Source organism: Geotrypetes seraphini, chromosome 2, assembly GCF_902459505.1.
Source record: "Geotrypetes seraphini chromosome 2, aGeoSer1.1, whole genome shotgun sequence".
Classification (NCBI taxonomy): domain Eukaryota; kingdom Metazoa; phylum Chordata; class Amphibia; order Gymnophiona; family Dermophiidae; genus Geotrypetes; species Geotrypetes seraphini.
The window spans coordinates 155,618,890-155,645,619 of record NC_047085.1 but is presented as its reverse complement, the minus strand read 5'-3'; the positions used below and the strand labels follow the sequence as shown (position 1 = coordinate 155,645,619).

Sequence of the window (26,730 nt, the reverse complement as noted above, 5' to 3'; positions counted from 1 at the left end):
GATAAGGGGAGGGAAACTATGCATAATGGTTGTATTTTCAAATCACCACACATAATCTCAGGATTCTTAAATGCAGCACTCAAGTACACAGGTACAAAAGCACCCATGCTGTGCAAACCATCCATTTTCTTTCTCATTATCCCAAAGAACTGAACTAATATTTACGAGGGATCTTTCAGTAAGTTTCTGCACTTTTATTTTTTTAAACACTATTAAAAATCTGAAAAGCAAATTATATCACTTTTCCACATGATCACCCTGTTTTGCCTGACTGACTAGTCACATGACATTCTATGACACACCCTCTTACCACTTCTCCCGCCTCTACAATTTCCTCTGAAAATATGAAACTGCAAAAACTTTTTGAAGAACCTTCATATTTTTGTTTTATTTATTTGGATTTAGCTTACACTATCAGTGATAGCTCAAGGTAAATTACATTCAGATATACTAGATCAGTGGTCTCAAACTCAAACCCTTTGTAGGACCACATTTTCGATTTGTCGGTACTTGGAGGGCCGCAGAAAAAATTGTTAATTTCTTATTAAAAAATGACAATTTTGTATGAGGTAAAACTCTTTATAGTTTATAAATCTCCCCCCCCCCCCCCCCGAAGGCCTGAATGTTCCCCCCAGTAGTAACTTTTGCACTTAACTTTTTCATATGGTAAGGGCAAAAACTGTGCGATAGATGCAGGGGGGGATGGCCATCATCTGTCCTGTATTTACCAGATAGGCCAGCTGGTTACTGCAGAGGTACTATGTTACATGCAGATGCTCCTCCATTATCAGGTATTCCACGTAATATGATGCAGGATCAACAGCTGAAATTAATAAATATTTCAGAAACACCAGTCTGTGGCAATCTCCCAGTCGTCCCTCCCCCATTCAGTGCCCTTTCCCAATCCTGCTGTGGGCAGCACCCCCTTGACTCCAAGCCCCAACACAATAAATGGCCTTCCTAAGCCAGAACCCTGACCCTCTAACTCATATCTGCCCCCCCCCTCCAAGCACCCTGACCTCCTTACAAATTTGTGTCTTTCCAAGCTACAGTCCAAACTTGCATGCTGCCACTCTGAAACCCTCTTACCTGTATTGCTTCTGTGCATTGTTCCTTAATAAACATATTAAAAAAGAAAGAAAGAAAGAAACCCTCTTACCATAGAAACCTGGCACCCTTTCCCTTTCCTTTCCTACTCCAAGCCCCTAACTCTGTGCCCTATTAGAGGATATACAGAATTATTAGGTCATCCAGGGTGGCAGTGGTCCTTTTCCTCTGCCACCCAGATTGGTGCCTCCTCTAAAATGACACCTAACCCCCTAGCAATTGTCTCACAGTACTATCCACTATGCATTTCATATATATAGATATGTGCCTGCATCTGAATATATCTTATACAAATTATTTTGAATGTCCTGAAAACTTGATCAGCTAGGATGCCTGACTACAGGTTTGAGAACCACTAGCTAAAGTACATCTAAGTGGCCAAAGCTGTTTATGGCTTTGAATTTGTTTCTACTAGAGGAAATAAACATCAAAAAACTCTTTAAAGTCTATCAAAGATAGTCCCAAAAAAGAGTCACTTTCAACTTGTTCTCTGACACTTACCCTGGAGCCACAATTTTCCGCTAGACTACACTGAACACAATATCAAGCAATTCTAAGAACTGAGGAACATGCTTTCTTTTTTCTGATTAAAATTCATTTGTAATAGTTATATCTAAAATGGAAATAGTTTTACTATTACAATAACTATCAAATTCCACACCATGAAATTGAATAGGCAATTTTCCTTTTGTCATTTATGTGACAAGATTTGTGCCAGTAGAGTGGAGAACTCCTGTGATTTACCTTGTAATAAGTATTAATTTCCTAATTTTAAAATACAGAACATTAAGTTCCATTGAGCATTTCCTGACTCAAAAATGATATTTTTGTCTTAAGGAGGTACAAGTCAGCCTAAACCAAAACAGGTCATCACAATAAGTCAGTGAAAATACCATAGCTCTCCTACAAACTAGCACGCCAACCTGCTTTTCTTCAATTGATATAAATCTGGATAAAATTATGGCTCAAAATAATATCCTAATCTTTCTTGGTTGATAGCAGTGTTCCCGCTAAGCTGCGCTGGCCTGCGTTCGCGCACAAAATATTACATCGCAGCGCACAAGTTTCTCTTCACAGCGCACACACGCGTCGCAAAGGTAAGGGGAGGTAAGGTAAGGGGACGCATTGGGGGGATTGCACTTCCCCACAATTGCCATGCTTCGGTTCCTCTTCTTCCTTCCTTCCTCCCCCCCCCGCGGGACCCTGCGGCACCATCAACTCTTACTCCCTCTAATGTCGGCCCTGCAGCTCCAGACTTCCTCGCACCTTCTCCCCTCCCCCTTTGGATCGCTATTATTTTAAATGTTATAGCCGCGGAGCTGTATCCATCAGTGGAGATGTCTAACCTCGGCCTGCCCCGGAACTCTTACTGCAACAGTGACTTCCTGTTCCTGCCTAGACGGGCGGCTGCTGCAGTAAGAGTTCCGGGGCAGGCCGAGGTTAGACATCTCCACTGATGGATACAGCTCCGCGGCTATAACAGCTCCTGCAGCTCTGCACTTCCCCACAATTGCCATGCTTCGGTTCCTCTTCTTCCTTCCTTCCTCCCCCCCCCCCCCCCCGCGGGACCCTGCGGCACCATCAACTCTTATTCCCTCTAATGTCGGCCCTGCAGCTCCAGACTTCCTCGCACCTTCTCCCCTCCCCCTTTGGATCGCTATTATTTTAAATGTTATAGCCGCGGAGCTGTATCCATCAGTGGAGATGTCTAACCTCGGCCTGCCCCGGAACTCTTACTGCAGCAGCCGCCCGTCTAGGCAGGAACAGGAAGTCACTGTTGCAGTAAGAGTTCCGGGGCAGGCCGAGGTTAGACATCTCCACTGATGGATACAGCTCCGCGGCTATAACATTTAAAATAATAGCGATCCAAAGGGGGAGGGGAGAAGGTGCGAGGAAGTCTGGAGCTGCAGGGCCGACATTAGAGGGAGTAAGAGTTGATGGTGCCGCAGGGTCCCGCGGGGGGGGGGGGGGGAGGAAGGAAGGAAGAAGAGGAACTGAAGCATGGCAATTGTGGGGAAGGGAAGAGTGTTGCGGTACCCAGCTGGAGGGAGAAGGAAGATGAGGGAGGGAATTAAAGGAGATGCCAGGGCTTGGAGCGTAGGAGGAAGGTATGCCAGTCTAAGGGAAAAGGAAGGGGGAGATGTGAGAGCATGGAGGGGGAGCGAAAGATGGAAGAAAAGGAAAGGAGAGAGATGCCAGAGAATCAGGGAAGGGGAGATACCAGACTATGAGGAGAGGTGTGGGAGAGGGAAGGCGAGGAGAGAGATGCCAGACCAATGGGGTGAAAGGAGAGATGGAAGGGGGAGGCATACAGTTTCTGGAAGGGGCATAGAAGGAGAGAAGATGCCATATAGGGGAAGAGAGACGGCAGACAGTGGATGGAAGGAAGAGAGTTACAAGAAGATGAGGAAAGGAGAAACCACAGAAGACAAAGGTAGAAAAAAATTTCTATTTATTTATTGCTTTAGGAGACATGTGTCACTGTTTCTGTGAAGCATTGTATGCAGAGTCCAGCTTCTTGCTGGTTCAATTTAACCTTTGTCTATGTATTTTTATTTTATCCCCCCTTTTACAAAACTGTGAAGCGTTTTTAGCACCAGCCTTGGTGGTAGCAGCTCTGATGCTCAGAATTTTATGAGCATCAGAGCTGTTACCTCCGTAGCTAAAATCCACACTACAGTTTTGTAAAAGAGGGAGGGGTTAGTTTGTGATTACATATTCCTTACTAGGCGAAGGTGTTTTCTGTGTTCTGTGTGTTCGAAAGACATGGTTTTCTGTTAGGATTGACGGTGTAGGATTGATCTGTGCTGGTCTGGCTTGTTTAGTTTTACAATGGGTGTATTGATGTACTGTTCACTGCAATATGTAAGATGCTGCCTTTTCCTAGGTACTCATGTGTGACGTGTGGCTTGTTACTAAAAATCACGTTTTTCGTACAGATGGGGGGGGGGTGCCAAAAAATGATGGGCCCCGGGTGTTACATATGCTAGGTACACCACTGCATTATGTAAAGATACCAGAAAGCTGGCGAAGCAAAAACTTTAAGTAAATTGTTATTCTTCTAAGTTTTGAGTATTTAACCCTCCCACAATCTCATGGGCACTCGTTTCAAGTTTCAAGTTTATTGAGATTTTGATTTAAATGCAATATCAAATATTTTCAATGTGTATAACAAAAATAAATTTTGGGAAATAAATAAAACCATTTGAACAATAAACATACAAACATATCCATAGATGATTAAAATTACATAAGGAGTACAAGGATAAACTACATTTGTTTAAAAATGCGTCCTCTGCGCCTGCTCATAAATTTGTGGAGTATGTAATTTGTCGCTCATGCATATTTTTTTTTGCACACACCTCATCAATCCTTAGAGGGAACACTGGTTGATAGCATGATGTACTGAGATGTTATAATATTCTGAGATGTTTTGAAATGTTCTGGTGCCAAAAAATAATTTTAGTACTAAAATATATGAAAATAGTTCCGCTCTCGGTATATGATTTCTTTAATCTTTTATTGCATCTGTTCTTCTCCCAGAGGTATCCTCAGCCTCGAGGTCAAAAAAAGAAGAAAGTTGTAAAGTATGGAATGGGTGGCATGATAGTCGTTTTACTGATTTGCATTGTATGGTTCCCTCTGCTCTTCATGTCACTAATTAAATCTGTTGCTGGTGTAACAAACAAGCCTCTTGACGTATCAATCAAAATCAGTCTTGGAGGTTATCAGGTAAAAAAAATAATAATAAATGAAAAGAAATGATTCACGCAGATAGAGATATACAGTACATACATGTAAAGAGAGATATAGCTAGATAGAGAGGGGAGGGTCTTATGTGTGATGTTATTGCATAAGATTAAATTATCCTATAATAAAGGCATTATGGGGCATAGTTTTCAATGTGGGCTACTGGTAAAACATGTTATTTTACCGTTAACCTCAGTTACTGCAAATATAACACGAGTTGGTGGTAAATTAGAATGTTTTATCAGTAGTCTATATTGATAACTACAACCTTATGTCTTATCAGACTAGCTTTACTCTTTATTTATTTATGCAGTATATGTTATATCGCCGTTCAAAAGATATTATAGCAGTGTAGTGGGCATGACAGGGACAAACTGACAGGCACTCTGAAGATAAGACAGACTATTCTGGGGGGGAGGGGTGAATGCGATAGCATTTAGCACTTTACTGGGGTGGGATAGGGTGTTGTTAGTGGACTCCAAATTAGGGAGAAGGTTACCTCATTGGGTAGAAGGACATCTCCATGCCCTATAATCGTGGCTGCACAGTCTTAAGGTGTTTAGGGTATCATAACCACATTCTGTGTTCTTTGAGGGAGGGGGGACGGGGGGAGGGAAAACCCTGCATAATTGCCTAGCTCCAGAAGGGAGACACTTTGAACAGTCCTGATTTTGAACTTACATCCCAAAGCAGTGTCTCTACCCCACTGAAATCAGTGCTGTAGATGTCGTAATACATTAGGATAGGATTGTAAGAAATCTAGGTCTGCCCTAGAAGCTCCCTCTTGGAACTAGTGAAGTAGCTAGCTATGTACCTGGACCATTACAAATGAAGATTTGGAGTACCAGTTTAGGTGGAAGCCCAAAAGAGATAGGTGAAATTGTCAGGTCAAAAAACAAACAAACCCCTTACAGGTCTTTATTGGTTTGCTCATTATAGAAAGTACAGATTAATCCTACAACCTTATGCAAATAATTTGGTATATGAGGCATTTAAGTGAATTTTTAAAGACTGGAGGGGGGGGAGAAGTTACCAATGTGGGCTACTGTTAAGACATGTAATTCTACTGTTAAACCCAGTCATTAGTAACTAGGTCTCATGGCATAAATTGAAATCAGTGGTAAAAAAAATAATCCCAAACATTTTTTTTTTAAGTTCAAAAAGTTTTATTCATTTTCAAGACAAACCCAAACATTTTGACAGTAGCATACACTGATAACTCTCTATGGCTATACAGGTAGAAATGGGGGCTAGTTGAATAAAGTGCCTAAGCCTGCCTAAGTGAGTATTTAGTCAGCTGAAAGTATTTTCTTGGTTTTATAACTCATGTACATTTTTCCACAATAAAAAAATAAAAAGAAAGGAGGAAGTATTCTCTGGCAAAAAAGTGCAGGAAAAAAACACAACCTGATCAATGAGGTGTACATAGGAGGGACAATTTTTAAAATCCATGACCTGCAAACCAATTTTCAAAAGGAAACCCCATGCAGAATTTCCCTTTGAAAATGCAGTGAGGATTTCATTTTAAATTCTCCTTGCTTATTTTTTTAATCTCTGCTTCAACCCTGCCCTCAGTACTGCCTCTTTTTGCCATGAGTAAAAACTGTGCAAATTGTGCCTCTTTAGCTACACACGGGGGAGAGGGAATAATTTTCAAAGGGCTTTCCCCCCCACAAATAATCCTTTTGAATATTGTTTCTTATACGTAGTTTCAAAACTACACATGCTTAGCCTGGGTGCATAATTTGCTTTATTCTATCATTTTAAATAATATTAGTGTATGTACATCATTTTAGCTACATAACAAGGTGTACCAGGATGGCTTGGGTTTAAATATCAACTAGAGCTGCAGAGGATTAGTGGGTGCCTACTGAAAAGTGACACCCTTGTACATTGGTTTGAAAAGTGCTGCTTGTTTTGTTAGCCAACATTGTTAAACTTTTCTCTTGCAGCCCATTTTCACTATGAGTGCTCAGCAGAACCAGCTCAAAGACTTGAATAATTCTGTCTTTAATTCATTGATGAAATATTATTCCAGTAACGCTGTAAGTAAAATGCAACGTTTTAGATTATGATCTCTGATGGTTCAAATCGTATTTCAAGATTGCTTTCTTATAACATGAAGCAGTAAAATTCAAATTCCACTAGGACTGTAATGAAACGTTCAGGTTTGATAGATGGTTTTAGTACAGGTTCACGATCCTTTATCCAAAATGCTTGGAACCAGAGGCCTTTGGATTTTAGAAATTTTTGGTTTTTGAAATGAAGTGTCACCGGTGGCCTAGTGATTTATATTTATTGAGTGCCATACACTCATGGAAGGGCATAATTAAAAAAAAACCGTCTAAGTCCCCTTTTGGCCTAAGGCCTTAAAAGTTGAAAGTAGAAGCAGGGAAAATGTCCATTATAAAAAAAATAGCCTGCCTCTACGTTCAGCTGTTTAAATGCCCAGACCACCACTACGTCTACACTAATAACATATCATCAACCTAAAAAAAGCCTGTCCCAAACGCCCAACACAAGAGCTTTTAGGCGAAGGAGGAGCCAGTCCTTCGCCTAAAAGCTGGATTCTGTAACCAGTGTCTGTCAAAAACAACACCGGTTACAGAATTCCCTCCCCCCCCCCCCACGACAACATCAGGCCAGGAGAGAGCCCAAACCCTCCTGGTCCTGCCAATCCGATCGGGGCAAGAGGGAGCCAAGCCCTCTTGCCCCATTGAACCCCCCCCCCCCCCCCACGACATCAGGGCAAAAGGGAGTCCAAGCCCTCTTGCCCTGTCAAACTGCCACCGCCCCACCGACATTGGTTCAGAAGGGAGCCCAAGCCCTCCTGGACAGGCGACCCCCCCCTATCCCCCACCCCAACTAAGATATGAGGGATCCCAGGCCCTCCAGCCCTTGACACACCCCCTCCCACGATCGCTCCCCCGAACCCCAAATCGGTCCCCCCACCCGCTGACCCACGAGACCCCCCCTGAAAAATATAGATAATCACATCAATAAATAAGTTAGGCTGTCTCTGCCCCTCATCCAAGGGTACAGTATTACTGCGTTCAAAATCAGCCAAGCCGGCACAGTCATGAGCTAAACAAAAAATTGAGGTACTTAGCGTCTCTGTAGAAATCTGGAGTAGGAGTATAGGCTGCATGAAATGAACCCGTTCAACAGGGATCCGTTTCAAGGGAAAAACCCCTTCCTCAGGAACCAGCTATGTTATCACTGTATGCTCTCAAGTAACCAGTCAGAAAATAGTCAGGCGAAGTTGAAAATGTGATCTATATTTTTCACTTTTAGCACATTGGTATGTGCACTAATTCAATTATGTTAAATTTGCACACGGGTTATCCTGGGGATGTTTCACCCTTCTGGGTGTGTGACTATGACAGCTGGTGCATTAGGGGCATGTTCCCACTGCAGGCTGTGAGACTGAGGGCTTCCCTTTCACCTTTAAAAATTTGTGGTAGGTTGTTCCTGTTGGGCTGTCTCTACCCTTCAACCCTCTTTTTGGGTCAGGGGAGACTCGTTCTCTTGAAACTTAGTAAAACGACACATTAGTTATTAATATCCAGGGTTAATAGTAAAATATCACATCTTAACTGTAGTTCATGTTTATAATTTCATCCCAGAATCATGTAGCTGCAGCAGCTAAATTAAATTATGGATATTCGGTACTGGTATCCGGATAGGGGCAGTCAATGGTGATACTATCCAGATAGTGGCAGTATTCATCCAAATATTGCTTTTACTTACTAAAAGTGGTTACAGAAGCTGTTCCCCTGTACTACTGTACTTATCATACCTGATTGACCTCAGCCCCTGAAATATTTCTTATTTCCACCCATATAGATCATGTCTTACTAATGGTGAGTGAATGTGTGAATGTTTGTCAGTGGTGAGAAATAACTTGAATGGTATAAAACCTTGGCAGTGCTCACATATTTTTAGACTAGGTATATTAAATTGTTGTCTGTATGTTATTACTTGTCTTTCTCTTCTCATTTCCAGCCTGCCATGCAGTTTCTAGAGGCATATGGAAGAGAAGACATCACTGTAGCCGAACTGGAAGGCAATTCTAATTCTTTATGGACCATCAGTCCCCCCAGTAGAGAAAAGATGATTAATGAACTCAATAGCTTGGATTATGACTTCACACTTGTTATTTCTTGGACTGTTCAAAGGTACAGTGTAGGCTAATTTAAAAAAAAAAAAAAAATTTGTTACCATAAATTGAAATGAGCATTGCAAGCAGTTAACAACCATCATCCGATTCAGCTTTGGCTTATACAGTCATGTGTAGCTTAGGTTACAAACCTTGGAAAAGTGTAAAACAAAAGTAGAACCAGAAATTGATTCTGAAAAATATGTATACCTTTAACGAAAAGCCTTCCCTTAGAGAAAGGAGATCATCACCACTCAGAGTTCCCTAAGCAATGGCTCCCAAATCTGGCACTGGAGCACCCCAGCTAGTGAGGTTTTCAGGATATCCATAACAAGGGACTGATTCTTTAAAAGGTGTCTGTTCATTAGGGTAGGTGTGATTCTATATAGGATGATGGTGTGTGAGTCTCAGCAGCTGCTTAGAAAAGAAAGATTTGTATATATGTCCTCCACTGGAAATCTCTTTCATGACTATTCCTTGTGTATATCCTGAAAACCTGAGTGGCTGGGGTGCTTCCAGGACCAGGTTTGAGAATCACTGCCATAATGAGAACTTGAACTCCAAAATAACTGCAATGGTATTCTCAGTCTGATGTCTCAATGATTATTGTGATGGTGGTGGATGGTGGTGGACAAGGAATGATGGGGATGGGGAAGAGAGAACAGTCCAGCTCTCCCCAGAGCATTGGAAGGTTTCTAGCCAAGCAGGCGAAGCAGCTGATTTATTCTGTGTCTTTAGGTAAAGATGCATGTACTAACTGTAGTCTAGAACTATTACTGGCACTGTGTACACCACTTCAATATAGCCTTCAGGCTTGCAGGTGTTTATATATTTAGGTACAGTAGGCTTTTTAAAAAAATGAATTGAAGTGGAATTTAAATCTGGGTCTCTAGGTTTAGAGTCCACTGCACTAACCAATAGGCTACTCCTCAGATCTGCTTCCTGTCCTTAGAATGCTGTCATATAGCCTAGTATCCCCTTCCAGATCCTCTTTCAGGGGAAGGGAAGGAGACATCAACCATTGGGACATCAAGGACTGTATTGTGTAAGACATATATTACAAAGTAATATCTTATCATTTATTGTTTATTATAATTTAATATACCATCTTTCCTGAGACGATAGCAAAACAGTAAATCTAAATATGAGAGGAAATAATTCCAGTTGTCAAAGAAAAGGAAATAAATTGAAGGAAAGATAAGAAAAGTAATTTGCCTTTCAATGCTGTGATAGCTTTTACTCAGTGTTGCTCAAGTTCTCTGAAGTTTGAAGAAATATGCATTTTCTTAGCATTGTCTATTTACCACGGTTAGGATTAAACCTGTTGAACACTTCCTTTTATTAGCTCTGAAGATCACAGTGGGAGCAATTCTACAAAATGGGTGCTAATATTTATGCATGCATTACCTATGTAAATGTTTTGAGCACTATACTAGAAGGCAACAACTGGTCTGACAGAGACACAAACCAAACCAGCAGTGTTCTTCTAGTAGACTGTGTTGTATCAACAGAGAATTGATTCACTTGACTCAACACAAATTGTGTTTTGGCTTAGGAGCCTGCTTCAAGAGTCCATGGTTTGTGTTTCCATCAGCCCTGCTGTTGCCTTCTTGCTTTGAATTATCTATGGTGATTTTATGTCTTGAACATTATACATAACATGCATGCTAATTTGCTTCCTAAGCACTATTCTGTAAATACACATGGGCTATATAGATAAATGGAGCTAGCTTTGGGTGTGGTGTAGATGGAACTCACATTTACACACTTAACTTTTAAACACTAGAAAGTATGCATGTATCATTGGCATTTAAGCACTGGTAGTTACATAGCTCTGCCGGGTGGTGGTATAAGTGATCACATCTAAATAGCATGCAAGTATATTACATGTTAGGCACTTGCTTTCCTTTATCAAATACTAGCATAAGTTCTTTATAGAATATGAGGGGCCAATAAAAAGTTCTCAACCCAACCAAAAAAGTTGGGGCAGTCTCCATCTAGAGCTATACATTTTGTCCAGCAATTTTCCACTTTTTTCGTTTTGTGTTTTTCCAATGGAACTAAAAAAGTAGAAAATCACTGAACTAAGTGTATAGTCCTTGATGGAGACTGCCCCAACTTTGTTGGTTGGGCTGAGAACTTTACATTGGTCCCTCATAGGCTCTTAATATGTGTTCTGTTGTAGAATTGACCTCAATATGTGTGGTAGTGGAATGCCTCTACTGATGGAAATGTTTTGTTTTTTTCTGTGTATAACAGAAACCTCAGCCTTGGTGCAAAAGCAGAAATAACATCAGATAAACACATAGTTAGCCTCTCAGATAAAACTAGAAAAGGAATTGCTGAAATGATGTCTTCAAACGCATCATCAGATGTGTAAGTGATTTCTTTAATCATCACATTTCCATATGTCAGACTTTGTGTGAAAATTCCAAGCTAAAATGAAAAGAGTCTCAGTATGTTCATTAATAAAATGTAAAATAAAGCAAGAGAAATGTTCTTAGAGTTAGATGTTAATGTTTTATTATCTTTGGATATGAAAAACAAGAAAGTAAATAGATTTTTTTCTTTTCTTGCAGGACACTGGAATATATCTATCCATGTTATATCAAAGCACCAAGTGATGCCACTGCAAAACCTATCAAGCAACTTTTAGAGAGTATGTATTTATATTGGTGTACTGTATATGTATATATACGCAGTGCAATTCTATTTGTATTATGCATTATATGTAGATTCTTCAATTTACTGTGTAATGACTTTAATTATAAAAAAATACTACTATTAATCATTTTTATAGTGCTACTAGACATATGCAGTGCTGTACATCAAAACACAGAAGAGACATTCCCTGGTCATAAGAGCTTACAGTCTAGTCAAGACAGACAAACTGGACAAGAAGGTTCATCTATACACAGTAGGGGAATTACAGAGGGAATGATAAGACAGATATTGGTGTTTAGCATGTGGGTTGGAGTCTGGAATTGAAACCATCTTCAGAGAAGTGGGCTTTGAGTCTGGATTTCAATACTTCCTGAGACGAAGCTTGACATACGAGTCAGGCAGTTTATTCCAGGCATACGGTGCAGCAAGATAGAAGGGATGGAGTCTGGAGTTGGCTGTAGAGGAGGAGGGTACAGATAAGAGAGACTTATCTGATAAGTGGAGTGCCCGGGATGGGGGGTGAGTGTGAGGAGAGATGGGAGATACTGAGCAGTTATGGAGCGAATACACTTGGAGGTCAGTAAAAGGAGTTTGAACTGTATGCAGAAATAGATAGGGAGCCAATGAAGTGACTTGAGGACAGGTAATGTGGGCATAGTGACATTGACAGAATATGAGGCATGCAGCAGAATTCTGAACAGATTGAAGGCAAGAGAGATGGTTTAGTGGAAGGCCAGTGAGAAGCAGCTTGCAGTAATCTAGGTGAGTGGGTGATGAGAGTATGGATGAGGGACTTGGCTGTATGCTCAGAAAGGGTCTGATTTTAGCAATATTATAGAGAAACAACTTGTTTTGGCAGTCTGTTGGATATGTAAAGAGAAGGAGAGAGACAATTTGGAAATTATTAACTACAAGGATTAAAAAATTCCAGGTTATTGTTGTAAAAGAATACCAGTGGCAGATTATAAAACATGCATCTTAGATCAATATCCATTTAATAGCTGCAATTTTTACATGTCCTTTTAGTTTAGTTTATTTTTAATGAATCTGATATACCACTTTGTAGCACAGCAAAAAAGGTTTATAATCAAAAGGTTAACAAAATAAAATAAAGAAAGAAAAATAAAAGTAGCTCTTGAATAGACATGTTTGAAATGTAGAGAGCCCCAACGGCAAATTGCTGATCTCAGCCTTTACTGCTGCACAAATAGTAGTGGCACGGGGAGCAGAGAAGGTATCTTCCCTTATGAAGCTTACTGAAAATTTGGACTATATGTGTGACTGATAAATATTTACCCCCAAATTCTATATATGGCGCCTAAAAAATCAGAGCCGATCAAAAAGGCACAGCACAATTTTATAAAAGGCTCCCACTACATTTAGAATTGTGCTTAGTGGACTTACATGAAATAACATTTAGGTACACCCATTTAGACTAAGGAAAACCAGGCCTAAACATCTGTGCCTAAGTTATGCACAGATCGGGCATATTCTGTTACAGTGCACCTAACTTTTAGAAATACCCATGATCCCATGGTTGCACTCCCTTGGAGATTTGTGCACTAGAAGTGATGTGCATCACTTTATAGAATGTGGCTATAAAGTTTTGCATGCAACTTCTAACGGGTGCCAGTTGGAATCAATTATTAGGTGTTGATTGCCAATTTTCAGTGCCAAAAGGCTTGTTAAACAATTAAGTTTTACATGCAGATCAGCTTTGTTCACTGATTTACAAGCACAACTTAGGACACCATGGGCTAGATTCACGAACCTGCCCGATCAGGCCCGATTTGGGCATCCCAGTGCATGCGCACATCTGTAGATGATCTGCGCATGCACTGGACCTCTGGGCCGGCTGAGGTTTTTTTCTTTTTTTTTTTTCTAGGGCAGAGGGAAGGGGAAAGTGAAACTGGTGTACTGGCGGAGAAAGCCGGGCCCAGCATAGATTTATTTTATTTTTTTAAATTTTTTAAATTAAGCCCGTGGTTTTAACCCGCTTAAAGCCCGTGGGTTAAAACCATGTGCTCACAGGGCGGGGCAGAGCAGGGCGGCATTCGGGGTGAGCAGGCAGGAGATGGGGCAGAGCAGGGTGGCATTTGGGGCGAGCAGGCAGGAGACAAGATCGGGGCAGAGCAGGGCGGTATTCGGGGCGAGTAGGCAGGAGACATGGGGCAGAGCAGGGCAGCATTCAGGGTGAGCAGGCAGGAGAAAAGAGATCTGGGCAGAGCAGGGCGGCGATTCGGGGCAGAGCAGGCAGGAGAGATTGCAGAGTAGGGCGGTGAGCAGGGCAGAGAGCAGGGCTTCCAGTCAGAAAGACGTTTTTGACTGGTCCCCAGCAGTCGCTTCTTCAGTTGATTGGCCAGCCCAGTCGGATGTGAAATTTTGTGTTGTGAATTGTGTCCCTGCCTACTTTGCATGCGTTTCATCTCATTTGCACACATGGATTCGAAGCAGATTGCAGGAGAGGTTAGTGAATAGTGCACGAGGGAAATCTGGTCGCAAAGGGGTTGCAAACCAATCGGTACACGATTAGTTTGCTTTGTGAATCTAGCCCCATATACAGAATTTAGGCCTCTGTGTGAGCAATAAAAACTTAGGGGGAAATTCTATGAGGAACTTAAATAAATAGGTACCCTAAAGTTAGGCACCTAACTTAAAAGGGAGGGTTATACAAAACCACACTAGCGGCTGCTGCTGCGCTAATTGCTTCTAAGTCCATCGGGAATTAATGGACATCGGAGTACTTGCTGCGCGGCAACCGCTAGCGCAGTTTTATAAAAGGGATGATTAATTTAAAAATTGGCTTGTCTCCTAGTGCATTGTGGGATGCGCTGGGAGTGGCCTAAGATTCCGATTGGCTAGCTCCCTCAGGCCCTCCCCCATAGGGGGGTGACCGACAGGAGGGACTGGACATCCCTCCTGCCGCAGTCATTAAGGAGGGGGGTGTCCAGCAGGTTGGGTCAGTGGGCTGGCGGCAAGAGGAATTGAGCACTCCTTCTGCCGCGGACATTCAGTGTGGGGGAGCTGGCTTCGGGGGCCCCAGCAGGAGGAATTGGGCATCCCTCCTGCCGGGGGATGTGTCAGTGGAGTGGCAGCAGGAGGAATTGGGCACTCCTGCTGCAGACATTCGGGGTTGGGGGAGCCGGCTCCGGTGGTTCCAGCAGCAGGGACTGGACATCCCTCCTGCCGGTATTCTTTGTGGCGAGGGGGGGGGACTAGGACCCTGCCACAGATGCGTATGCTGCTGCTAAACTGATCGCGGCAGGGAGATTCCTTTCTGCCACCAGTTCAGCGACAATGCGATTCTCTAATTGGTGCCTGTAACATGTGCACCGGTTAGAGTGGTGGTTAGGCGTCAGAGGAGGAGCGGGACCGCGGCGCAGGAAGCAGCACCTAAGCAGCGCAGGGATCACTGACGTCGCAATCCTGCTACGGCAGCTTCATAGGTGGTGCGGGGAGGCCAGGGGGGCGAGCGGTCCTTCGGGGTGGGTCGGGGCATCAGGCCTTCAGGGTGGGACGGGAGGGCAGGCAGGCAGGCTTTCAAGGGGGAGGGAGGTGATAGGCAAGCCTTCAAGGGGGGAGGCAGGCCTTCCAGGGGGGGACAGGCAGGCCTTGAAGGGGGGAGGCAGTCCTTCAAGGGGGGGACAGGCCTACGGGGGGGTGCAGACCTTCAAGGGGTGCAGGCCTTCAAGTGGGGGGGCAGGCAGGCCTTCAAGGGGGTACAGGCCTACAAGGGGGTGGGACAGGCCTACAAGGGGGTGAGACAGGCCTTCAAGGGGGGGACAGGCCTTCGGGGGGGTGCAGGCCTTCGGGGGGTGCAGGCCTTCGGGGGGGTGCAAACCTTCAAGGAGGGGTGCAGGCCTTCAAGGGGGGGACAGGCCTTCAAGGGGGGAACAGGCAGGCAGGCCTTCAAGGGGGGGACAGGCCTACAAGGGGGTGGGACAGGCCTACAAGGGGGTGGGACAGGCCTTCGGGGGGGGTGCAGGCCTTCGGGTGGTGCAGACCTTCAAGGGGGTGCAGGCCTTCAAGGGGGGGACAGGCAGGCAGGCCTTCAAGGGGGGGACAGGCCTTCAAGGGGGAGGACAGGCCTACAAGGGGGTGGGACAGGCCTTCAAGGGGGGTGCAGGCCTTCAAGGGGGGACAGGCAGACCTTTAAGGGGGGACAGGCCTTTGGGGGGGATCCTGGTTTAGAAGTACACGGAGGGAAGGGGGTGTTCAAAGAGACGTGCATATGCCAAACTTTGGGGGGGGGGAAGAAATAATGGGTCTGAAAATAGAGGAGAGGGAGAGAGATGATGGACCATAGGATTTAGGGAGGGAGGGAAGGAACAGAAAGGGAATAAATTGGACACAAGGGATGGTGTGGAGGAGGGATAGATGTACTGGATAGGAGGGTAATTGGGAAAAGAAAGGGAGAGATGGTGGACTCTGGGGTGGTGGGGAAGGAGGGAGAGATGCCGGATGAAAGGGTAGTTAAGAAAAGGTGGATCTGTGGAGGGAGATGAAAAAAAGGAAAGATACCAGACTTCCTGGGGAGGGAAGCGAAATGGAAAGGGAGGACAGAGTTGGCAGATGGATGGTTAGCATGCATAAAGAAGAAAGAAGGAGACCCTGGCAAGCAAGTTATCAGAAGAAAACCAGAGCCTTGGACCAACAAGATTTGAAATATAACCAGACAACAAAAGGTAGAAAAATTAATTTTATTTTCTGTTTTGTGATTACAATATATCAGATTTGAAATGTGTATCCTGCCAGAGCTGGTGTTGGACTGCAAACGTGAGCTAGGATTTAACAGAGAGAGAGGAAAAGTCCTTTTTGTTTCTTTATTTTATTTACACCACAGCGCCAGTGTGGTTAGGAGAAGCCAAAGGGGGTGAAAAAGCTATAAAACCCACCAGGAGTTTTGAAAAAAATCACCCAACTGGGCAGGAAAATCAAATTGAAAAACCAATTCAATAGGCTGAATCGAATCGAAATTTTTTTTCCTGAATCTTTCAGCATTAGTTTGCGCTACTGTCTTAGACTTTAGGACCTGGGATTGGGGAGAGATGGCATCCTCATTACTTTATAATGCAAGTGAAACGAGGATTTGGTCAGACTTTTGAAGGGTCTGCAGAAAAAAAATATTGTATAGGCCGGGGACATGAGACAGCAGGAAATGGGAACTTTTCTTCCTTCTATTTTTGTGAATGGAAAGGCTGAGGATGTCAGAGAGTTCAGTTAAAATATGTGCTTTATAAGAAAATATAATAATGTGTTTTATAAAGTTTATAGCATAGCTGGCCTACCCAGTGAGGTGTTCCTAGTGGTGGTGGTGGCAGTGTGTCAATGTGTTGAGAGGAAGAGGTGGTCTGGGAAATTCTGCTGAGCAAACTCCGGGCCCATTTCCACCCCCCAGTTAGTCCACTCCACTCCACTCAACTGGTTCACACACTGAGTGGGTCTTTGGGTGTTGTTTTGGGATCTCTTCCAGTGGTTTATCAGTATCTCATTCTGGTCCAAGGAAGGAAACTTTGTTATCCTTAGCATTGACCTACAGAATATGTTTGTAACAGCGCTGCTTGTGTGGCATTAGGCTATGTAGTGATCGAAAGAAAAAAACAGACCTTTGCACATTTTTGCACTATATGGTGGGTGTATGAGGAGATTCACATTTCCTGCACAACTAAGTCCATGTGAAGATACCTTGTGCTGTATTTGACATCTAGCAAGGTCTCTGTTTGAAAGGAAAGATCTAAACTTAAAAATGAAGTGGCCAGAAGTTATGGTAAAAGCAGATAGTGTAGCTGGTTTTAAGAAAGATTTGGACAAATTCCTGGAGGAAAAGTCCATAATCTGTTATTAAGACATGGGGGAAGTGTCTGCTTGCCCTGGATCGGTAGCATGGAATGTTGCTACTCTTTGGGTTTTGACCAGGTATTAGTGTCCTGGATTGGCTACCATGAGAATGGGCTACTGGACATGATGGACCATTGGTCTGACCCAGTTAGGCTATTCTTATGTTATGTTCTCATCTGTAGGGGCCTTTGTTTTCACTTCTTATTTTAATGTATTTTTTTTCTGAGAACTTATCAGTGTTTTTTATAATGGGAACAAAAATGGAAGAGAATTAATGTGTTTGGGATGAGGGGTAACTAATTTCTTCAGCTAAATAATTCAATCCACCTCAACCAGACATAGGAGAACTCACGCACCATTCACACACCCTCCAACCAAAAACGTCAAAAGAAAAAAACTGTTCGACAACCTCCTAGCCATTCGAGCTGCAACACTCGACCCCCAACTCTACAACCTATTGACCTCGACCACAAACCTTCAAAAAAGAAATAAAAACCCTTCTATTCAAAAAACACATAAAACTGAACTAACACAATCAAAACTGTCCCAAGCATCACCTGCAACTACTCCATATGTACTTCTGATGTCATGACAATTCAGACATAATTTATGTTATGTTATGTTTGGAATATAAGAAAATTTTCACTGCCTGTTTCTATTCTGACCATTTATTCCGTTTCATGGTCATTACAAAAAATATTTTTTTACATGGGGGGGGGGTGTCAAAAAATGATGGGCCCCGGGTGCCACATACCCTAGGTACGCCACTGGTTGTTAGTACTGGTTTGGGGTTTTTTTTGTTAATATTACTGCTGCTTCTCTCAACAGATGCCAAATTTGGAAATCTCAATGTTTCATTGATAAAAAGAAAAACATCAGAAGGGTCTACTGAGTGGTGGGTTGTTAAACAACCTGTGAAAAGATTTAACCATGATAAGAAAAACATTGAATTGTGGGTATTCAGCGATAAAGTGAGCCCTCCAAGTCTTGGATTTCTGGCAGGCTATGGGTAAGAGAGTTTTTAATAGAGCTGCTGCAGCTATTCTCTGTTATTTTATTATTGCTTTGCACCAGAATTTGGTCCTACTTGCTTTAGTGCAGTTTCTCTGTGGTTTCTCTTTAGGATCCTCCATAATTTCTAGTTACACCCCCTCTTGCCCCACCCTATTTCCAAACACTACAATATTTGACTTTACCTTTACTGATTAAAAAGTATTACTATTAAACTTACATTTAAATATTTACAGCACCATTTGAACCCCTGGCAACCTATTGGGATAGATCATAGGTATTGTGAATCCGCTCTATAGATGTTAGGAATGTACATAGGGAAATCATTTTGGTTCTTTTTTCAGATTTTCACTTTTTAAAATTTTTAGATTTGGAGGTTTGTGTCACATTTTTGTTTTAATAATAATTTTAACACATTAAAAATGTTTAATGCATACAGATTGGCTTTGTGTGCATTAATTAAGAGGTTAACATACACCTCTCTTCTGACTTAGCCCACCAGCAAATTCTGTAAGAGTCAGATGTGATAGCAAACAACATGTCTGCAGCTTTGTTTATGAGCCAATGCAACAAATGACCATGTCAATTCACTCAACTCACAAGGTTCTTTTCTTTGGTACTCCTTCCTACCTCCTCCTTCCCTCCCATACTTTATGCTCAGCTTCTCAAAACTATCTTATTGCACCCCCCTGCCTACTGTGCTCAATAGGAGTCCACTCAGCACTGCATTTTCCTACTGGTCACCTTCACTTTGGAATACTCTTCCTTCCCAGTTATGAGCAGAACAGTCTTACCTGAAATTTAGGGCTTCTTTGAAGCCATACCTATTCATGATGGCCTTTGTACAGGGGTTATAGACCTATGGGCATGCTGGAATTAGATGTTAGTAGTTCCCTCCTGCTTTTCTTTATGTGTGGGTTTTTTTTACCTTTCCTTTTTTTTAGATCTCTATTATTTATTTATGGGAGGGTGGGGGGTTAGTTGCCTGTTGTATACTACTTTGATTTGGTGCCATAGAGCACCAAATGACACCACAAACTCTTTCAAATGCACAAAACTGTGTGGAACTTTTTTTTTTTTTTTTTTACTAGAAAACATGCTATAGGGTTCATAAAATCTTGAAGGTTTGGAAACAAAAGATGCACTCTCCAGAGCTGGGCATATCTTCTGGTTGCCATATCTTAAAAAAAATATAGCAGAATTTAAAAAGGTACAAAGAAAGGCAACTTCCCTATGAGGAAAGGCTAAAATGGCTAGGGCTCTTCAGCTTGGAAAAGAGATGGCTCAGGGGTGGAATGGAAAGAGTAGATGTGAATCGCTTGTTTACTATTTCCAAAAATACTAGGATAGGGGGCATATGATAAAGCTACTAAGTAGTTGATTTAAAAGAAACAGGAGAAATTATTTCTTTAATCAGCGTGTAATTAAACTCTGAAATTCATTGCCAGAGAATGTGATGAAATCAGTTAGCTTAGCAGGGTTTTAAAAAAGGTTTGGATACTTTCCTAAAAGAGAAGCCAATGGGCCATTATTGAGATGGCTTGTGGAAATCCACTGCTTATTCCTAGGATAAGCAGCATATCTGTTTTACTCCATGGGATATTGACAGGTACCTGTGACCTGGGTTGGCACTGTTGGAAACAGGTTAATAATAATAGCTTTATTTATATCCCATCATACCTTTTCAGTTCAAGACAGTAAACAGTAGTGGATAAGTACAAAGTGGGTATTGTGGGAACAGGTATTGGGGAGTAGAGGAAAGGGAGAGAGAGGGGGATGCAAAGGGAGGAAGCGGGGCACAGGGGTGTTAAGGCTGAGTCAGGGGCTTGAAAGATCAGACAAACTTGTCAAATAAGTGAGTTTTCAGTGCTTTTCTGAGAGTTTGGTGTGAAGGGGAATTCAAGAGGAGATCGCTTAGGGTGTTGTTCCAGATGCCTGTTTGGAAGGATAGTGTTCTATTAAGGAATCTTTTATATTGGCAGCTCTTGGGAGTTGGGAATGAGAATAGCAATGTTTTGCGGGAGGGACAGGGTTTGTTTTGTAGAATGAAGTGATTCAGGAGGTAGGTAGGCGAGATGCCGAATAGTGTCTTGTAGCAAAGGCAACTGAATTTAAAGATGATTATGGCCTCGATCGGTAACCAATGAAGTTTTCTGTAGTATGGGGTTATGTGATTGGAGTTTTTCAGTCCAAAGATCAGTCGCACCGCTGTGTTTTGAATCTTTCTTAGTCTTTAAATAGATTTTTTTGTGAGATCCTAGGTATACAATGTTGCAGTAGTCCAGTGAACTTAGAATTAGAGATTGAAATAGTAGTCTGAATGAGGCGAAATCGAAGAACGGATACCGGGCTTGATGGACCTTCAATCTGTTCCAGTATGGCAAATGCTATGGTTTTATGTCGTCTTGAAAAAAGCATCTATTGATCCAGAATTCCTATCAATTTATCACTCAATTTCAAATCTTCCCTCTCTCTCTAAACTCACTGAGAAAATAGTCTTTAAACAACTCAGATTTTGCAGAAACAAAAAATATTCTTCACCCTCAATAGTCGTAATTTCATTCTGGAGATAGTTGTGAAATGATTCTAGTTACTCTTCTTAACCTTCTACAGTCAGCCTTAGACAGAAGTAATATTATCTTATTAGTTTCTCATGACCTTCATATCCCCTCTGCTCATACAATTCATTATGAGCCCACCAGAGATAGAGCCTTCTTTTGCTTTTCACCAGATCTCTGGAATTTCCTTCCTGCTCAATCTGAAATTTAGAAGCCTGCTGAAAACTCACCTTCTTGAAAAGTGAATTTTCCCTTGGTTGTGGGAGTGTGGTTATTTTTGAGGATTGTATTAGGAGTGCCATGTATTGGTAGCATGAAATATTGTTACACCTTGGGTTTTGGCCAGGTACTAGTGACCTGAATTGACCACCGTGAGAACAGGCTACTGGGCTTGATGGACCATTGGTCTGACACAGTAAGGCTATTCTTATGTTCTTAAGATGCTCCATTTTCATCTCTATTGTCAGTATTAGATTATCTTCTCCATCTTTCCACTTCTGGACTGGAAACTATTTCATTCAGAGTTCACCTCAGTGCTATTAGTGCTTTCCACGTTCCTGTCAACAATAAATCTCTGGCCTCTCATCCTCTTGTTTCCAGATTTATCTAGGGACTTTTCAAATCCAAACCTCCACTCAAGCCACTTCCAGTTGTCTGGGATCTTAATATAGTCCTAATCACTCTAATGAACCACCATTTGAGACAATGGCTCCTACTCATCTCAAGTTTCTCACTTGGAAAGTGGTCATCTTGATTTCTCTCACCTCTACCCATCGAGTGAGTGAACTCCAAGCATTGGTGTCAGATCCACCATTCACAGTATTCCATCATGATAAAGTAGTTTTCTGCACCCATCCTTAATACTTCCTAAAAGTGGTCATGGAATTTCATCTCAATCAATCCATTGTGCTACCAGTCTTCTTTCCAAAGCCCCATGTTCATCTTGGAGAAACAGCTCTTCTGTAAACATGCCTTGGCTTACTACATGCAATAAATTAAGCCACACAGGACCATCTCAATTGTTCATCTCCTTTGATCCCAATAGATTGGGAAAACCTGTAACCAAAAGAACTATTTCCACATAGCTAGTAGCTTGTATTTCGTTCTGCTATGCTCAGGCTGGGCTGCAGCTCAAGGGTCATGTTACAGCACACAAGGTCCAAATTATGGCAGCATCACTAGCTTTCTTACGTTCCACTCCCATTGATGAAATTTGAAAAGTAAGCTACTTGGTCTTCAATTCTCACATTCACATCTCACTACTGTCTAGAATCCTCATCCTGACAAGAGGGTCATTTCGGCCAAGCAGTATTACAGGATTTATTTTCATCTTAATGGCCAACTCTCCCTCCATCTGCTACAATAAAACCCTCAGCAGGTATGCGCACTTCAAACATCGTGATCCCTGCGTCCCTGATCCGTAGCTCCGTGCCAGTAGAATGAGCCTGTGGTGTTTTGTGTGCGGCGGTTTTCTTGCTCCTACTGCACATGCAGAGGCACGCAGTTTGAAATGGCGACCACCACAGTGGCGACTCCCCCTCTTGCCCTCACTCCACTCCCCCTCCCACCCTAACTCCGTCTAAGAGGACCATGGATGCAAGGAGGCAGAGAACATGCCAGCGACTCCCTCCTCCTGCCCTCACTCAGTCTAAGAGGACCACGGACGCAAGGACTGAGGGAAGGTAAGGGAAAAGGGGTACTTCCGCAAATGTCCAAACCTCAGCACGAGGCCAGACCTGCAACGGAAGCAGCTGCAGTTTGGGAGCAGGTATTGATGGACAGGGGGAGCAGCGAGGAGGTGCTGCTGGACAGTGGGGAGATAAAAGGAAGGGATAAGGGCTGCTGCTGGACAGGGGGAGGTAAAAGGAAGGGAGGACTGCTGCTGGACAGGGGGAGCAGTGAAGGGGTGCTGCTGGACAGGGGGAGCAGGCAAGTGGTGGTGATGGACAGCCAAGGAGAGAGAGAGACAGAAAGAAAGAAAGACAGACAGACAGCGGCCAAGGAGAGAGAGAGAGACAGAAAGAAGGAAAGACAGACAGAAAGCGGCCAAGAAGAGAGAGAGAGAGACCGACATATACATCTATTCTAGCACCCGTTAATGTAACGGGCTTAAAGACTAGTCCCATTATATTCAGCTAGGGAGTCCCACTTGAGAGAATATGCTGCACGCTTGTCCTACGATAAAGCACAGCTACTGTAACAGGTGTTATCCAGGGACAGCAGGCAGATAATCTCACATCCCTCCCATCTCCCCTGATTGGCTTCTTAGCTTGCTTATGGAATTGAGGAACCATGAGCCTACGTCGGATGGGAAGGCCCTCACGCATGCATGGTGCAAACAGTCACAACGTTTCTTAAAACTTAAATGGACAGTTCACTTTTAACGTCTGTACTGGATTCCTTGGATGACATCACCCCACATGTGAGAATATCTGCCTGCTGTCCCCAGATAACCCTGTTACGGTAAGTAACTGTGCTGTTTCATTAGGTATACCTGTCTTATGCTTTGTATCCAGCATCATATTGACATGTAAACAACACAAAATCAACACCTGAAGGAGCTCCACCATTAATGGGCAATGTGCTGATTGCCTATTAATAACATGGACAACTGCCTTATTGTCTGACTGCATGATCACTTTCCTGTTGGTCAACCAATCACCCTAAATAATCAAAGTTACTACAATTCTAAAAAATGTGATGTTCTCACATCACCTGTGCCAAAGTCAATATGGATGCCATGGGTCCACACACCATGCTCCTTAAAAAAAAAAAAGATGCCCAAACCATGATGACCAGATGAATCAGAAAACAGCTCCAAATCCCAAATGAAGACTACAAGGGCTTTCCACACCCAAATGCCATTAAATTCCTCAAGAAAAAATCTCCACAAACACAAATCTTCTATTTTCATCAGAATTCACAAAAATGATGCTACCTAACCACCCAAAAACAAGGAAAAAAACTGCAGAACAGAATGTACAAGGTGCAGGAATTTTTATTGGAAGTCTATACAAAATTGTAATCCATAAAAATGGCTCTCATATACATGGAGTACGGACCCAACACGGTCCGTGTTTCAGAGAAACACTCCTTTCCCGGGGTCCGGTATGTCCAATGTATCACATATAGAGAATTATGCGGAGAACAACATTATAATATAAAATAATCAAAATTTTTGAATCGGAGGCATGAAATTCTCCTTCTGGGCTAACGCACAGGGTAAGTACTGCTACTGAAAGTGCATTAGCCCAGAAGGAGAATTTATTGACTCCGATTCAAAAATTTTGATTATTTTATATTACAACGCTGTTCTCCGCATGACTCTCTCTTTGTCATACACCGGACATCCCGGACCCCTGAGGAAGGAGTGTTTCTCCAAAACATGGGTCCGTACTCCATGTATATGAGAGCCATTTTTATGGATTACAATGTTGCATAGACTTTCAATAAAGATTTCGCTCTGCAGTTTTTTCCTTGTGTTTGGTGTTCGCCTTTTACTGCAGACCCATTGGATTTTTCTTTGTTTTGCTTCCTAACCACCCCACATGTCATCCATATCAAATGCTGTGTGAATACTCCACATATTGGGATTACCTGACAAGCAAAGTTAAATACCTGATCAAGGACTGAACTACCTGATCAATGAAATGTGTAGGTAGTCAGTGCCATTTTGAAGGAATGCATTGGTGGGGCAGGAGCTATTAGGACTAATTTTTGTCTTACTGTGGGGAGAACAGATACTATAGGGAGAGGGAGTTGAGAAGGATGAGGAATTAGAATGGCACTGCCAGTATAGGGTAGATCTTTTAATGAAACTGGAGTAGGGAAAAGGGTTTGCAAGTAGGTGGATCTTACACATTGTCACAGGGGAAGAGGTGTAGGTTGGGCGCCATTTTGGGAGTGGTGTGGGGGAAGATTAGTTTGAGTAAGGGCTTCACTAGGAAAAGGCTGAACTGCATCCTGTAGGCAAAAATGTGTGGACGCTACCTTTACATTCATGACATTCATGTATTCCCAACCATAAGTTACTAAACTGAAGTACTCAAATACTGCAGTTTAATGAATAGAATGATTAAATGTATTAAAACCACGAAGTTTACATGGTTTAGTAAATAGACTTTTAAGAATGGCATCGTATCATCCTGTCACACTTTCTTGTGGCTTTTCTTTTGTACCATGGAATACATTAATTAAAGCTTATCGAAAGTGTCTCACTTAGTGGAAAGCTTTCAATTTTAATTACCACTATGTAGGTGCTAGATCATTTGTAAAATGCTACACAGATTCAAATATATGTGTTTTATTATTACTATTATTATTTTCTTGCCTTACAGCATCATGGGACTATATGCTTCTGTTGTATTGGTGATAGGAAAGTTTGTCCGAGAATTCTTCAGTGGGATCTCGCACTCCATCATGTTTGAAGAGTTACCAAATGTGGACCGAATACTGAAGCTATGTACTGATATATTTTTAGTCAGAGAAACAGGAGAACTGGAACTAGAGGAAGATCTGTATGCCAAATTAATATTCCTGTACCGGTCACCAGAAACAATGATCAAATGGACAAGGGAAAAAACAGATTGATTTCTTTGGACCCGGAGTAAGATCTTACTTGATTTCATCTAATTTTTTTGTTTTTTAAAGCACAATACTCTTTCAGAGGAATACCTCTTATAATTAGATGACAGTGGTTTTCACCCACAGTGCCCAAGAGGTTACTTACATTGGGATCCTCATTGCCTTGCAAATTAAAATTTAAGGTAAAAAAAAAGGTGGGTTTATTTTATTATTTAATTCCACCCCTGTAAAATCAGGGGACATTGCATCCTGGCTTGAACAGAACTACAATCTTCTGTGTTACTAGGATAAAGCTTCCAAAGTGCATCATTCCTGTCCAACAAAGAATGCATGTCACAGTTGATAAGGGAAATCTCTGTCTTTCACGAGATGGTACCATCTGGATTGTACAATATGCTGTTGTACAATACATTTTAGACATTCAAGACCTCACTGATGGGAAGTTGATAGGCTTTCAGCATATCCAAGACAAAAAAAAACTGCAACGGGACTGAGGCAACAGTAGAAACAGAAGAACAGAGGTTTTGAAGACTAACCTCTGGAGCAAAAACAAATGTTTAAAAACAACGAAGAAGTGACAATCTCTTTAACTGCCTTATTTTCTTCATAAAGTGAAAGGAAATGTTTCCTTCAAACATCAAAGACTTTTCTCAGGAAAAAAAGCACACACTAAACAATTAGTTATAAAATAATTCTGATAACATATTGGGATGTTGCACAAGGCCATTTTCTCCAAAATTCTGGTTTATCATTGAAGAGGCTTAAACTTATGACACCCAAATCAATTAGAGAATGTTATAATAATAACACCGTATGAAGACTGAGATAAAGCATGTCTAATTTTTTTCCTACCTTGCCTTTTTTTCTGTTTTTATTGTTTTAGACAATTCTTTGCCAAATGTGTGGCACATTTCTTCTAGATTGTCAATTATGCAAGATTATTCATATAAATATACTCTTGATTTTTACAGTCAACCAGAGAGTAACTTTTTAGGTTCCTAATTATGAAAGATTAAGAAATTTGAAAAAAAATGGCCTTTTATTAAATTTTTATATTGA

General features: G+C 42.1%; 1 protein-coding gene across 5 annotated transcripts in view; it reads left to right on the top strand.

Annotated features, from left to right (window-relative positions):
* Positions 1–26,325, top strand: part of PIEZO2 (piezo type mechanosensitive ion channel component 2) — a 760,979-nt gene extending 734,654 nt beyond the window's left edge. For 4 of the 5 annotated variants that reach the window (XM_033934096.1, XM_033934094.1, XM_033934095.1 and 1 more), the window contains 7 exons: positions 4,651–4,839; positions 6,810–6,902; positions 8,863–9,035; positions 11,276–11,392; positions 11,596–11,675; positions 18,347–18,527; positions 25,425–26,325. In XM_033934096.1, coding sequence (XP_033789987.1) covers positions 4,651–4,839; positions 6,810–6,902; positions 8,863–9,035; positions 11,276–11,392; positions 11,596–11,675; positions 18,347–18,527; positions 25,425–25,677 — 1,086 coding nt within the window. In that variant the 3' untranslated portion in view covers positions 25,678–26,325. The remainder of the gene's footprint in view (positions 1–4,650; positions 4,840–6,809; positions 6,903–8,862; positions 9,036–11,275; positions 11,393–11,595; positions 11,676–18,346; positions 18,528–25,424) is intronic. The other variant, XM_033934097.1, reaches the window with a different exon arrangement.
* The last annotated feature ends 405 nt before the right edge of the window (positions 26,326–26,730 follow it).